General features: G+C 46.3%; 1 protein-coding gene across 2 annotated transcripts in view; it reads left to right on the top strand.

Annotated features, from left to right (window-relative positions):
- Positions 1 to 1,842: 1,842 nt before the first annotated feature.
- The window catches only part of LIMS1 (LIM zinc finger domain containing 1), a 75,678-nt gene continuing 62,733 nt past the window's right edge, over positions 1,843 to 14,787 (top strand). Inside the window, exon 1 of one of the 2 annotated variants that reach the window (XM_083610880.1) lies at positions 1,843 to 2,738. In XM_083610880.1, coding sequence (XP_083467006.1) covers positions 2,707 to 2,738 — 32 coding nt within the window. In that variant the 5' untranslated portion in view covers positions 1,843 to 2,706. The remainder of the gene's footprint in view (positions 2,739 to 14,787) is intronic. The other variant, XR_014547239.1, reaches the window with a different exon arrangement.

Genomic DNA, 14,787 nt, shown 5'->3' with positions numbered 1-14,787 from the left:
CTGACCAGATATCTTTCAGCATTTTTTGACAGGGCGTCTGACTTTCCAAATTGTGCCAGGAAGTTTTCAGGCTCTGCAATCAGTGCTGCGTATTTTATATTAATCTTGCTAAAAGCTTCATTTTCAGTAAAAATGTGAGCATTTACCAGAACACTACACAGTTCAGGTCCAAGTTTTAATATGGGATACAAATGAATAAAACATGCGGGAATTTCAGCAAGAGGTTCCCCATTCAATTTGAAACCATATTAGACCCTGCTTAGCTTTGCAAATGTACAGCAGTTTTATAGCTGCACTACTAGTCGCAAAACATACACAGGTCATTCACTATTTATCCTCCCAATATTTTAAAAAATGCAAAAATGATTATGTAAAAAAATATTATGAGACCCACTGTTTCTTGCTTACACTGTTTTGCAATCTCTTTCTTAGCAAAGTCACAAAACAAATAAGAGTCGAACCTTGGATCCTGAACGCCTTGCGAGTTGAACGTTTTGGCTTCTGAACGCTGCAAACCCGGAAGTGAGTGTTCCAGTTTGCAAATGTTCTTTGGAACCTGAACGTCCAACTGGGCGTCCACGGCTTCCGGTCGGCTGCAGGAGCTTCCTGCAGCCAATTGGAAGCTGTGCCTTGGTTTCCGAATGTTTTGGAAGCCGAACTGATTTCCGGAATGGATTCCATTTGACTTCTGAGGTACCACTGTACTAAAGAAAAAGAAGCTCCTTGGCCTTCGGAAAATAGCTCTGTGCATGTTCTAAACAAATACATGCTCTTGAAAGGCTAATGCTACCACATAGGGATGCTTTTGAAGCAGTCTTGACTCCTCCCACATCTGTTATATGCTAGTCAGACTTCTTAACAACAGATGGAGTAAGAGATTTCCTCCTAGGGCTGACATTCTGGCATTCCAATTAGTCACATGGTTTTTTGGGTAGGACACACAAGGGGGATCTCTTTGCTGTAGCTACACATTTGGATTAGGACTGGCTGAGTGGTGCAGAGAGCCAATTCGCCGGACGAGACTGACAAAAAGTCTTCTGTAAATCCAAGCATAAAATGTGGAGGGGACAGGAAAGAGCACGTGGCTTTGAGATTTTGAGAACAATTTTTTAAAACTGCATTACGTTTTCAGAAGGTGGGCTGAAGCTCAGGAATCCAGCCTCCACTGGGGTCAAGCCTGTCACAGTTAACAGGTCCAAAACCCAAACAGAGTCCAGAATGAATGTGTGAATAATCTGGGCAAGCAACTGTCAGAACATCTGCTGTCTTTGAAACACAGCTAAGAGGTAGGAAATGTGAACTGTAAAAGCAGTGGGGGGGGGGTTCATTCTCCAAGGACTAGAGCAGTGGTTCCCAAACTTTTCAGGCCGCTGCCCCCCTGGTTCAATAAACCCTATAAAATGCATTATTCAGAGTAGCGGTTTGCATGACCCACTAAGGAAGATAACAACAGAATAAAACTCAAAATAATAACAATGAATAATTGCACATTTACTCAAAATCCACTTAAAATGATTTAGTTTAATTCAAAAAGGTTTAGGGGTACTCTCATTTTGACTCAAGAAAACTACCATTTTATAGTTCGAAAAGGGAAAAATAAATACAGTAAATGGACAAAAGTACAAAGCTTCACAAAATGTTTAGGGGTATGTGTCCCCCCAGACAAAAGCACTGGTTTAATTAAGTCAACAAAACTGATGAGCTGTCTAGTGATACCAGCTTTTCAAAGTTTGGTAGTTATTTACATCTCCAGCGCCCCCTTGCCTTGCCCCCCTAGGTTATCCCACCCCCCCAAGAGATAGTACCGCCCACTTTGGGTAACACTGGACTAGATAATTGATGGTCACAAGGGGAGGCTACAGAACAGGGCTCAGGCAGTTGAGGAAAGGGTGCCCTTGAAGCGAGGGTCCTGAGAAAAAAAGTGGGGAGCGGGGGAGATTAGGACCAACCAACCTATGACGCAGGGGGAGACACAGGGGCAGCGTAATGCCCATGTAGATATCCCCCCCCGCCTTGTTTCTGATTTCAATTTCCCCTCACCTTTTCCTCCCTGGCAGGGAGCCATTCTGGGGTCCTCCTCAGGTGCCCAAATGTATTGAGCCGGCCCTGAGGGGCGAGCAAAGTAAGGCGGCGAGATTGTCCTCCTCAGCGCTAGCCTACCTTTTTTGTGTGTGGCCCGTTTCCAAAGCCATTCACCTCCCCCGTTTCTAAAAACTTACGGACCACACGGCGACTTCCAGCTGTTGCCCGTTGGGCGGTGCGCTCGCTTTTATATATATATATTTAAAAAGCACACTGCTAAAAAGGGGGGGGGGTCACGTTGCAAAAGAAACTGGGCTTTTGGAATCGGAGCCTCTGGAGAGCCGGAAGCCCCGGGAAGTGGGGCCGAGCGAGGCCGCCCGCGAGCCACCCCCGGCGCGCACCTCTCCCTCTCCTTCCCCGCGGGAGGAAGCGGCGGCGGAGGGGGCTGGAGCAAAGGGTGCTTGGGCCGGTGACGCGCCATTGCCGCCGCCGCCTGGCTCTCTGGCTCCCTCCCTTTCCCCCCGCGTGGCCTTCCTGTGCTGCCTTGCGGGGGCGGCCCCGCCTGCAGCTGCTGCTGCTGCGCGGAACTCGCCTGCGAGAAGGAGGCAAGGAGTGGAGAGGAGACGCAGCGCGCTTTTTGCGGGGCTCGCTCGGGGACGCCCCTGCCTCCTCGCCACCGCCGCGATGTTGGGGGTGGCGGCCGGCGTGACGAACAGGTAAGCCGCCGCTGACAGCGAGCGAGCGAGCGAGCTCTTTCCCCATTCATTAATGCAAAAGGACTCGGCTGGGGGGCTCCGTGCGCCGCCCTGCCCAGTCTCCTTCCCGCTCTGCCTCCTGCCTCCTCTCCCCGAACAACTTCCCCGCAGGCGGGCAAAAGGCATCCCCGCAGGCAGGAAGCCGGGGATGAGCCCGCCGCGCCCTCCTGCAGCAGCGGCGGCGTCGAGAGCGGGACTGTGCGCTCTCTCCAGAGGGCGCGCCGAGGTTGCGGTGGCGGCGGGCTGGCGGGCGCGATTTAAGGGACGGGAACTGGTCGAGGGGGGGGAGGGGGAGCCACGCGGGAAGAGATGCGGGGTGGGGTGGGGTGGAGAAGAGGGGCTGCCTGGGAAAGAAGCCGCCTGGACTTCAGCGCATCTGGAAGGGAGCTGAGACGAGAGTTCTGTTTTGTTTCTGGGCGCAAGGGATCATGGAGGAATGGCGGGATGTTGCAAACCGGGGCTGGCAGGACTTTTCCGCGCCGCAGTTGCAAGCGAGGCGGGGGGGGGGGGGAATGCTTTTGCATTCGAAGAAGGAGCCTCCCGTCGGTCGCACGGGGTGGAGCGGGGACTTTCTAAAGTTGAAAAGCAGTGAATAAGGAGTTCGGTTAAGGTAGCCTTATCCTGGGAAGTGAGGCGAGGCGTTTCTGGGCTTGTTCTCCCCTCTCCCAATTCTGCACGGATTGCAAGGCGACATCATTGAAGGCAGCCTTATTGGCTCAGGATTTTATCTATGTTAAGTGTCGAATTAATATGTTTAATTTCATAATGTGAAGATCTAAGGATGTTAATGTGCAAGTTAAATTTTGTAAGAACTGTGATTTGGAAAACCGTTAAAAGGACATGCATGGAAATTCAACCAAGGGGAAGCGAGGAAGTCACTTAACAATGTTAACAAGTGTAATTTTCAATAAGGCTATGATTTATGTTTGTTTGTCTTACATGTTTGTTTGTTTGTTTGTTTGTTTGTTTGTTTGTTTGTTTATAATGTTGTGAAAACCAGTAAAAAAAATTGGGGGGGAAACATTGAAGGCAGCCTTGCAAGCAACTCCCTTAAAACAAGGACTAGCCTGCAGAACTTTTTATCTGCTCACCTAAGTTGGGTGATGATGCTTGGCTTCTCAAGTGATTAGACTTGGAGCAAAGGAAGACAGGAGAACATCTGACATGAGGACATTCCATCACAGACCTTCAGATTAGGGTTGGTGAACAACTGCACACTCATAGCTTATTTTGGTGCTTTACACGTTTACCTTAAATGATACATATATTTTTCCAAATGCACATTTGTGACATCGAAAGTAGAAGTCCCAACTGCTTAGGTGTACACCGAGCCTTGAAGGGTGCCTCAAATAGTGTGCACCTCCCTCATAATCTACTTCCAATATTTTCATTTTATTTATTACATTTATATATCATCCATCCTGCCAAATTTCATTGGCTGTTTATTTAGACAATAAAATACAAGTAAACAGCCAAAAACACTTGCAAAAATGGACATAAAACTTTCCCTGCTTTCCAGTTAGTGTGGAGGCAGCTCCTTTGCAGGCAAGTGACTATTTACAAGCCTATTTTTCTGCATGTTGCTGCTAATAAGTGGAGAGTTTCACAAAGGGCTTTCTTGTGGAACTGTGGCATCTATTCTTTGAAATGTTCTGAAACAAGTGGGGTCTGTTGGAACTTGTGGGAGAGTTCATGGCTCAGTTGCTCTTTAAAATAAGGTCACCCTCACCCAGCAGACAGAGACTTCTGACAGTTGGTTCCCATTCCGCTGCTTCACATTTTGTGTAGCGCTCATGTTTGCAGTGGGCACACTGTGAGAAACATTGGTGCTCCCTGCTGCAAATGCCCACTGTATGTTCTTAAAACATTTGTATGTCGTGGCCTAATCAGGTCTCCTAAGCACCTGCTACCCAGGTTGTCTTGTCTTAATAGTTTTCCATCGTGAAAGTGTATGACCCGTCTCCTTTTCCTCGCGAAGTTTACACTTCTGGAAGAAGCTGAAAGGATTGCATACTTTGTGCATTTCTGGATTCCAAAGTTCCCAGGATCCTAAGTAGCAGCATTTCCTCTTCTGCAGATGTCATCTGGTCAGGATACTTTCCCATAACATCTGTTCCCGCAAATAATAATAATAACAAACATCGCTGCCTGTGGTACGTGAGGAAACTCTAGACTGCATGGATAGGGTGTGAAAAGTAGCCTGAAGTTTTCAATTCCCACTTTTGCCATTGCCCTACGTACATGCTCCGGGATTATCACACTAACTGGGTTGTTGCTGGTAAAGATTATTACAAAGTGCATTCTGTCTTGGTTCTGGCCTGCAGGGCATAATCCAAGATTCTAATTCTTGGATCCTACCAAATTCTTTGGCCTCCTCTCCTAGGGGCCATAATCAGGGACACCAAAAAGTCTTTAAAAATTGGGGAATCAGTCCATAAACACATAATTACATGGCAAATATGTACCTATAGATGCAGAGTTAGAATTTAAATGTCAAAAGAGGCAAGCCAATCAATTTCCAATCCAAATCAGTATGGTTCAATTGTTAAATTAGTTTGCAACCTACCACAGGTCAGCCCAAATCAGTAACCTTCCATTGAAACCCTCAGTTCATTTCCTAACAGATCTTACTCCAAATCAGTTGTCCTTCAGTTATTCCCATTCATTACTCTTCAGATATAGTTACCTTAAATTAACTTATACCTTCAAATTAATATTGTATCAGTAACCCCAATTCAACTTCCCTCAATTACGTTTTGCTCAAATACATTATGTTAACTATATTGTCAGGTGATCCTTTTCTTGTTGCTTGCTGAGGTTGAACTCAAACTGTGTGGCAAAGGAATGACCCTCAGAGCACCAATGATCAGCTGATGCTTTGGTCATATGAAGCCCCTTGAAAAGTGCTCTGCAAGACCCAGTGACCACCTGGCACATTAACCCCTTGCTCTTGTAATGCTGCATGGTTTAGGTGCATAACGGGGAGTTCTGCTGTGGAGGAGACAGGGGTGGGGAGTATGCAATTCCATAGCCTTCTCTTGATCTCTTAACTGGTCAAAATACTGCCCTTGTTATTTTGGTAATAGCCTACTGAATGGGAGACGCTGACTCCAGGGGCAATAATCTCAGTTTTGTAACCCCAGAAGCTTGCGGTGGAATCAGAACATTTACTGAAAGGAGAAAGACAGGATCTTCCCAAATATTGTCCTTGGGAAATATTGGTGGACTAACTTGGTTCATTTTCAGAGTGTGAATGACCACTGTATTTGGTACTGGCATGACATTTCCATCCTAGTCAAATTGCTTACTCTGGACACGTGAGCTTCTTTCAGTGCTAGAAGGATCAGTTACTCCTGCTATTGCATAGCACATCTACCATAGCAATATTTTTTTTGCTCTGATCTGTTGGTGACTGATCCAACATCTTGGGTATGCCAGGATGAGTCAGCTAGATTGCTTTTTGGTCCTCTAACATAGGGAGCTGCCTCAGATTCACATAATTGTAGAGTTGGAAGGGACTGCGAGGATCATCTAGCTGTCCAAACTTCTACAACGCAGGAATCTTTTGCCCAACCTGGGGCTCGAACACACAACCCGAAGAGTCTCATAATGTACCGACTGAGCTATCCTAGCTATCTTAGCCACTTTATATGGAGTCACACCACTGGTCCATCTCACTCAATGTTGTCAGTACTGACTGGCAGCTGCTCTCCAGGGTTTCGGACAGCAGGCTCTCCCAGACCCCTTACCTGGAGATGTTGAGCATTGAATCTGGGGGCCTTCTGCATGCAAGTAGATGCTTTATATTACTAATCTATAGTCATATCCCTGTAATCCCTGGTGGAATTGCATTTCTGCAAGTGTGAGTACAATGGTGCTATACCGGCGCTGTGTAAGCATTCCTATAAAGTGATAATAGTAATAATAATAATAATAATAATAAATTTTATTTATATCCCGCCCTCCCCAGCCGAAGCCAGGCTCAGGGCGGCTAACAACATTCAAATAATCAAACAATCAAATAAAACAACATTCTAAAAATATTTCACTATAAAAATTAATTAAAATCAAGTTGATGGCAACCATTAAGCAAAACTCTGTGCAGGTTACCAGAGGAGGGAGTCAGGCTGTGCCCTGACCAAAGGCCTGGTGGAACAACTCTGTCTTGCAGGCCCTGCGGAAAGATGTCAGGTCCCGCAGGGCCCTAGTCTCTTGTGACAGAGCGTTCCACCAGATTGGAGCCGCAGCCGAGAAGGCCCTGGCTCTAGTTGAGGCCAGCCTAACCTCTCTGAGGCCTGGGACCTTCAGGATGTTTTTATTTGCAGACCGTAGGTTTCTTTGTGGGGCATACCAGGAGAGGCGGTCCCGTAGGTACGAGGGTCCTAGGCCGTATAGGGCTTTAAAGGTTAAAACCAGTACCTTAAACCTGATCCTGTACTCCACCGGGAGCCAGTGCAGCTGATATAGCACCGGATGAATGTGGTCTCGCAGCGAAGACCCCATAAGGAGTCTCGCCGCGGCATTCTGCACCCGCTGGAGTTTCTGGGTCAGTCTCAAGGGCAGCCCCACGTAGAGCGAGTTACAATAATCCAGTCTGGAGGTGACCGTCGCATGGATCACAGTGGCTAGGTCAGGGCGAGAGAGATAAGGGGCCAACTGCTTAGCTTGGCGGAGATGAAAAAATGCCGCCTTTGTTATAGCTTTGTTATAGTAAAGGTTAATGAGCCAGAGCCTGGGACACAGTGATTCATTCATACTTTCCTGCAGCTTGGGCCAGCATTCTAAATTGCATCCTTCACTAATGGTAGAAGCTTGCTTTCTTGTGGGGAGAAAAATCTGGCGTACGGGTACTATGCACATGTTTCGAATGTGAATTGATTTGTTTAGAAATCACTGTCCCTTGAACTGTCCAGTCGAGTCCAGGCTCACTTCTGTTTCTCTCCCTTTAAAGTTAGATCGACCCATATGGGGGGTGGGGACAGAGACTGTAGCACAAACCTATAGGAGATCTGTGGCCCATAAGCTAAACACACTAGCTGTGTGTGGGTCACCTGGTAAAGCAGGGGTGGGGAAACCAATTTCAGCCAGAGGGCCACATTGCTCTCTGGGCAACCTTACAGGGGCCACATGCCAAATCCAGGGGCAAAAGCGGGTGAATTGTATCTTTGTACAGGAGGCGAGTTTCTACGCAAAGTCACATGCCCCTCGGCACAGTGGGTCAGTACATCTTGCTGTTAACCAGAAGGTTGGTGGTTCAAGCCCAACCAGGGATGCCTGTTGGCAGGATTGCTGCATTGCAGGGGGTTGGACTAGATGATCCTTGAGATACCTCCCAACCCTACAGTATCCTCTATGATTCTAAGTCATATTCTGTCTGTAGAATTTCAGAGGATGGTCTTCACTTGTGCAGACCGGTTACGTGTGATGTGTTCAGAATCCTGTGCAAAAATGTTCTTTGGTAAACACTCAGAACAGGCTACAATAAATATATCTCAAAGAAAGGAGATTGCGTGCCGCCTTGTCTAACATGCAGTTAACAGGAATTGCATGTATGTTTGCCAGTTGCCAAGCCTTTTGCTTCAGCTCTTTGTCGGTTGTTTGTTTCACTTCAATTGAAAGTTGGGGGCAGCGTAGGATGCCTCAAAGTGAGTAGCCAGCTTCAATCCACCAGGGTCATGTTGGGACCGTGAGAATGAACGTAAAGGGGGTGGGGATTCCTTGTCACTGATGTTGGAACTAAACATTTATCCCCCACTCCCCTCCCCAATTGGAGAACAGGCCAGTCCTCATGAATACAGTGGCTGTGAATTCAGTCAATGTGAACTCAATGGGTGGGAGAGCTGTTGTCCATTTACTGGAAAAAATAGAAGCTGTGATTTTATTTTATTTTGAAGAAAGGAACTAGGAATATCTCCTAAGGAATTGCCTTCACAGAGCTGTAGTTCCTGGCCAGTTCAGATGGCAACACCTGAGAGTTGGCCGTTCTATGTTTGGATATGAGATGATATGGCCAATTTATGTGGTAATTTACCTGAGTGGGTGGCATCTGAAGCCGCTGTCACAACTTTGGCTACCCTGGCCCCAAGTCAACATAAAGGTAGAGGGACCCCTGACCATTAGGTCCAGTCGTGGCCGACTCTGGGGTTGCGGCGCTCATCTCGCTTTACTGGCCGAGGGAGCCGGCGTACAGCTTCCGGGTCATGTGGCCAGCATGACTAAGCCGCTTCTGGCAAACCAGAGCAGCACACGGAAGTGCCGTTTACCTTCCCGCCGGAGCGGTACCTATTTATCTACTTGCACTTTGACGTGCTTTTGAACTGCTAGGTTGGCAGGAGAAGGGACCGAGGAACGGGAGCTCACCCCGTCGCAGGAATTCGAACCACCGACCTTCTGATCAGCAAGTCCTAGGCTCTGTGGTTTAACCCACAGCGCCACCAGTTCTCCTATCTAAATCAGTGCATATAGGGTGAAGGCAAGAAGATAACATTCCAAAATAATGAGTTCTATAGAATCTTCATGAATAACACATATATTGCAATTTTCCTGTCATAGCTTCAACACTTACGTGTCGTCATCCCCTGCCCCCAATGGATCATGTCTGTTTTTATGAATTACAGTCATACCTTGGATCCTGAACGCCTTGTGAGTCAAACGTTTTGACTCCCAAATGCCGAAAACCTGGGGGTGAGTGTTCCAGTTTGCCAACGTTCTTTGGAAGCCGAATGTCCAACGCAGCCAATCGGAAGCTGCGCCTTGGTTTCCAAACGTTTTGGCAGTCGAATGGACTTCCGGAACGGATTCCATTCGACTTCCAAGGTACCACTGTACTTTGATTAGACTCTAAACTTACATGTTTTTGATCTGTTATCATTGAGATATTTATATATGAACAGCTGTTTTCTGGTGATTGCAATTCTCAAAAGTACCTTTGGCAGGGAAGATACCAGATAGTATTTGTCTAGTACCTTTCCTAGGCATGGAGAACCTTAACCCTGATTCAGATGTTGATTATTGACGAAGTAAGAATCCCACGGCAGTGAACCAAGTCAGTTAATAATGTTTGTGGGATAGCATATTTGAATGCATCTTCCTGAATGGGTGAGGTTAGCACATCAAAGGAGAAAGCTGGACCGAAAGCTTTTCTACCTTGGTGGCCTAAGTTCGTGCACACAAAGAGATTTTAATGTGCAGTGCCTTCACACTTGCAAGCCTAACATGCGTATTGGAGATGGTGAAGTCCGATGCCCATGTTTCATTGCTCGCTCCCTGGAACCGGCTGTTCCCTGCGAAAAACCATTGCACTTTTCTTAAATGCAGTGTTACTACATTGCCTAATTGGAAGGAATATGGAGTCTCGATCAGAAACTCTAACCCTGAGACGTCCCAAAATCGAAAAATCTAGAACTGTAAGTCCAAATACAAAGGCTAGCTCATCATTGCTGAGTTGTGGTATGCGGCACTGGAGAATAGGTAAATAATGGATTTGAGGTTAGACGTAGCCAAAAGGAAGCCAGTAATAAAACAGTCTAATTGGTAACACATGGCACCCACATACTTGAGAGTTTTCCAGTTCTGATGCACAGCTATATTGGACCTATAGTAGATAATTGAGACTCCATTTTCCTCAGTATGGAAGATCTCTAAGCATTTCGTATGGATCTATTGTGTAGTGAATACATGAAGAATTGCTGTGCCTCTGCCAATATAGCTATTGTGTTGGAAGGACACCAGAGTAAGAGAAACTTCCAGAGCAGCTGAGAAGGATATTCGTGCATGTTAGAAGAGCAAATATTAACACTGAAGTCTTGTTGATAGTTAGCTGCAGCCACTATTGTTTTAAATGATGAAGTGGAAGTTCTTTATTTGGGGCTTGAAAAAAGGATTTGTGAGTAGTGAAGCATTAGCTGAGATTGGATCTCTGCAACCTGGCATTTGCAGAGGAATTTGTTTTAAAACAGCACTTTCATTCTTTATGTGCTTGTGCTTCGTTTCTTGATTACCTCATGCTTGTCTGGTTTACACCATTTATGGTGACTATTGGAAAGCAGTTGCAAGACTTGTTTGCAGCCTACTGATGGGGGGGGGGGTGTGGGTGGGTGTTTTGCACACAGCTGGTGGGCAGAGATTGTATGCGCTCATCCCTTGTTAGTCTTGCTTCTTCTCTCCTTGCTGTGTCCCTGACTGATGATCTCTGGATTGTAAACTCCTTGGGGCAGGGATCTATCTCCCTTCATGTAAGTTGAAAATAGCATTGCCAATGGCCAAATGAATGGGATGTTCCCATACGGCATTCCCAGCTTGTTGGAAGTCAGTTTGGGGAAAGGGGAGAGAAATAGATTTGGCCTTTATGTCTGTAAGACCAGGCTTGCCACTTGCTTTCCCCCTTGAACAACAGTTTAGCTATACAGTGGTACCTCGGGTTAAGTACTTAATTCATTCCGGAGGTCCGTTCTTAACTTGAAACTGTTCTTAACCTGAAGCAGCACTTTAGCTAATGGGGCCTCCTGCTGCCGCCACGCCACCGCTGGGTGATTTCTGTCCTCATCCTGAAGCAAAGTTCTTAACCCGAGGTACTATTTCTGGGTTAGCGGAGTCTGTAACCTGAAGCGTATGTAACCTGAAGCGTACGTAACCTGAGGTACCACTGGACGCAGGAATACAATGTCACCTCCATTTTAATTGAATTGTACTTGCACGAGGGTGTTGGGGAGATCAATATATTGTTGTTACCACTCAGAAGATGGATAAACATTGTGGCTGAGAGCTTCCCCTTTCTGTTTGTGGTGCTCTTGGGAACACTTTTGCCGTTTACGCAGACACATTACCATACACTTAAAGCTAAGCTGAGATCCGGGAAGAACAGTACTTTGTTCAAGGCTCAAGCTGCATGGTGATGTTTTTCTAAGATGCTTTAAAAAATTTTATTTCTGTTAGGCTTACCCGCTTCCCACCCCCCCCATGAGCTCTAAAGTTTGTAGAGTATATTGTCAGAAGAGTGCTGAGTACTGTGCTGAGAAAACGTTGCTGAGAAACCTCCTTGTTTAACTCATGTTAAACAGTTTGTGATTTTAGTGCCAATCTGTAGAGTTGGAACAATTCACTCCAGTTCATTCCAGCAAATTTGCCTCCTGTATTCAAGATTTAACTGTGTACAGTACTCGGGTACAGTTAATCTGTGTTCAGGACCGTATCCAGGATCCTTTTTACCAGTTTGTTAAGTGAGAAACCTGGTTAGTTTTAACCAGATGCCAGCTAATGTAAGAACTGATGTGCTGCTTAAACTGTAGCTAAGATAGGAACAGTGAATTCACTCTGGTAAGGGGACGGACTCTGGGGATGACACAGTCAGATCCAGTGGCTTACTTCTGGTTTCTTATTCAGAATTAAGAGGTTAGCCACTGTGTTCCTTTGTTGGCCATTACAGTAGTGGATCAATAGATTGGGGTGGGGGGTTGGCGCTATAGCCTTTTTAAAAAATGCAAATTGTTCTTAAGATATTTTGAAAAGCTAGGTAGTCATAAAGAACTTACTTTTGAAAATTTAACTCTGTGTTCATGAATCGCTGTGCAAAACTGGTTCCTTTCTAGTCCACTGCGATTCCTCCTATTGCCCAAACACGCAGCAACAAAACAGGAACTTCTTAGCTGCAGGCCTTGCTCATTTTCAGCTCTTAAACCTCATGCAAATAGTTGATGTGGCAGCATCACAGCATGGTTTGACTTGTGACTAATGGGGGCGAGGTGATGGCGGACCTCTTGCAGACTTCCTTTTGGAAGTAGATCTGTCCTTTGCTAGGGTGGTGCTAGTTGCTATGGGTCTTCAGTGTTTTTATGTTTTAAAAGGGGAGGTACAAGAAACATTCTCTGCCCTAGAACCCATTAGTGCAGGAATGAGTTATGCTTACTTAGTGATAAGAGATACCTTCTGCACTCACGGAGGCAATATCTTTTTGTAATTGCTTAACCTGTTTCATAGCTGAAGTGGTAGCCCTGTGTCAAGACTTCAGCCTGTTTGAATGCTTCTCCATGCAACAAGAATTGCACACAGCGAAAGCTAAGCTAGAGCTCTTCTTCCTGACACCTAGTTTTCTCTGGAAGATTTTCCTTTTTTGAATGTGCGCTCAGTCAATGTGAACTCTTGCCTAAAGTGGTATGGCCCAGATACATCTTCACCTTGATGAAAACCAAGCTGGAGAGAGGTTTGAGGAATATGTCTAGGCTTAAGAACTACCGGTACACAGTTTGCAGCACAAGAAGCTGGAAACTATGTTTTGATCTCCTGATCTCCAAAATGGCTTTTGCCACCGGTGTGGTGTTAGTTGCTGCTTAACTCTACTTTTATTGGAGACATTCTGTCTTCTGACTCTGCGAGGAAAGCTGTTTCATATTTAAATATAAGGATTCTAAGAACATGTTGTCTTTCTCCACCCTCTTCATTCAAGAATTCCTTCCATTGCTACTGTCCAGGGGCTGCTGCTAATACAATGCCAAAAAGAAGGGAGCAACAAAATAGGACCACTCCTTCCTTTTTCTGTTGGTTGTTCTTAAGTATTCCTCTTCAGCAAATTCCAGAGTGGGTGTTCCCTTCAGGAATGGGATTTTTTTCTTCCAGTACTAGAAGCGATTTTTACACAGTGCCAACAGCCCTGGCTGCCTTCTGAAACACATTGCTGTCCTGAAAGTGATCATGGGCCACGCTAGTAGGAGCAAACAGACTCATGGCTGACTGGCTTTAATTTCCAAATTCCAGACTATGTGATAACGATATAAACAGATTTTGTTTGCTGCTGCTATTCGGCGTCAGGTGTGGGTGTCAGGTGCTTCTCTTTTAAAACAAATCACATGAAGCCATCTGGCATTGTAGTTTTTGCACAAGGCTCCCTGGGTGGTGCTGTGGGTTAAACCACAGAGCCTAGGACTTGCTGATCAGAAGGTCGGCGGTTCGAATTCCTGCGACGGGGTGAGCTCCCGTTCCTCGGTCCCTTCTCCTGCCAACCTAGCAGTTCAAAAGCACGTCAAAGTGCAAGTAGATAAATAGGTACCGCTCCGGCGGGAAGGTAAACGGCATTTCCGTGTGCTGCTCTGGTTCACCAGAAGCGGCTTAGTCATGCTGGCCACATGACCCGGAAGCTGTACGCCGGCTCCCTCGGCCAGTAAAGCAAGATGAGCGCCGCAACCCCAGAGTTGTCCGCGACTGGACCTAAAGGTCAGGGGTACCTTTACCTTTCCCTTTACCGCGGAATTACTTGCTGTGAAAATTCTGATTCTTGGCCTTTTGTGACATCATCATTCCACAGAAACTGGACCTCTCAGGAGCTTTCGGGATGAAGCTCAGAGTTGCTAGTAAGCTTAGCCTCATTTCATGCACACCCTGCAAGCAGACAAGATACCCTCCCGCATCTGAGCAAAGAGCCTAACACTCATGTTGTGATCTTGCATTGTTGCAGGATAGTGGGGTTTCCATTTGGATGAACCTAAGTTTTCATTTCATCCATTTATCTTGGGCCTGGCAGCAAAATATGGCAGCCCACCAGGGTCTTTCCTGTTTACACTGTCTGCCTAGGGCTGCAAAGAGCAGCTGGTATAATATCATAATACTCTAGTGGTAGTTTGCATTTGACTTGGCAGGTGGCAAGTCTGCAGGCCTGATTTATCTGTCTGCAGCTCGTCTTAAGGATTATCTCTTTGGAAGACACTTTGCAATTCTTCCAGATGTCTTCATAGCCCTTCTCCATTGCCCAGAGGTGCCACGTCACTTTGAAACAAGTCATCTTTTGATTTTGACAAAAAGAATGTTAGTTTGCATGACGAAGCTGGGAAAGGTAGTTTTGGCTTAAGTATCCCTTCAGGGATGCGGGTGACGCTGTGGGTTAAACCACAGAGCCTAGGACTTGCTGATCAGACGATCGGCAGTTCGAATCCCCACGATGGGGTGAGCTCCCGTTGTTCGGTCCCTGTTCCTGCCAACCTAGCAGTTCAAAAGCACGTCAAAGTGCAAGCAGATAAATAGG

Source organism: Podarcis filfolensis (assembly GCF_964270895.1).
Source record: "Podarcis filfolensis genome assembly, chromosome: 4".
NCBI lineage: Eukaryota > Metazoa > Chordata > Lepidosauria > Squamata > Lacertidae > Podarcis > Podarcis filfolensis.
The sequence above is the reverse complement of the archived record's forward strand: the minus strand, read 5'-3'. Positions and strand labels throughout refer to the sequence as shown.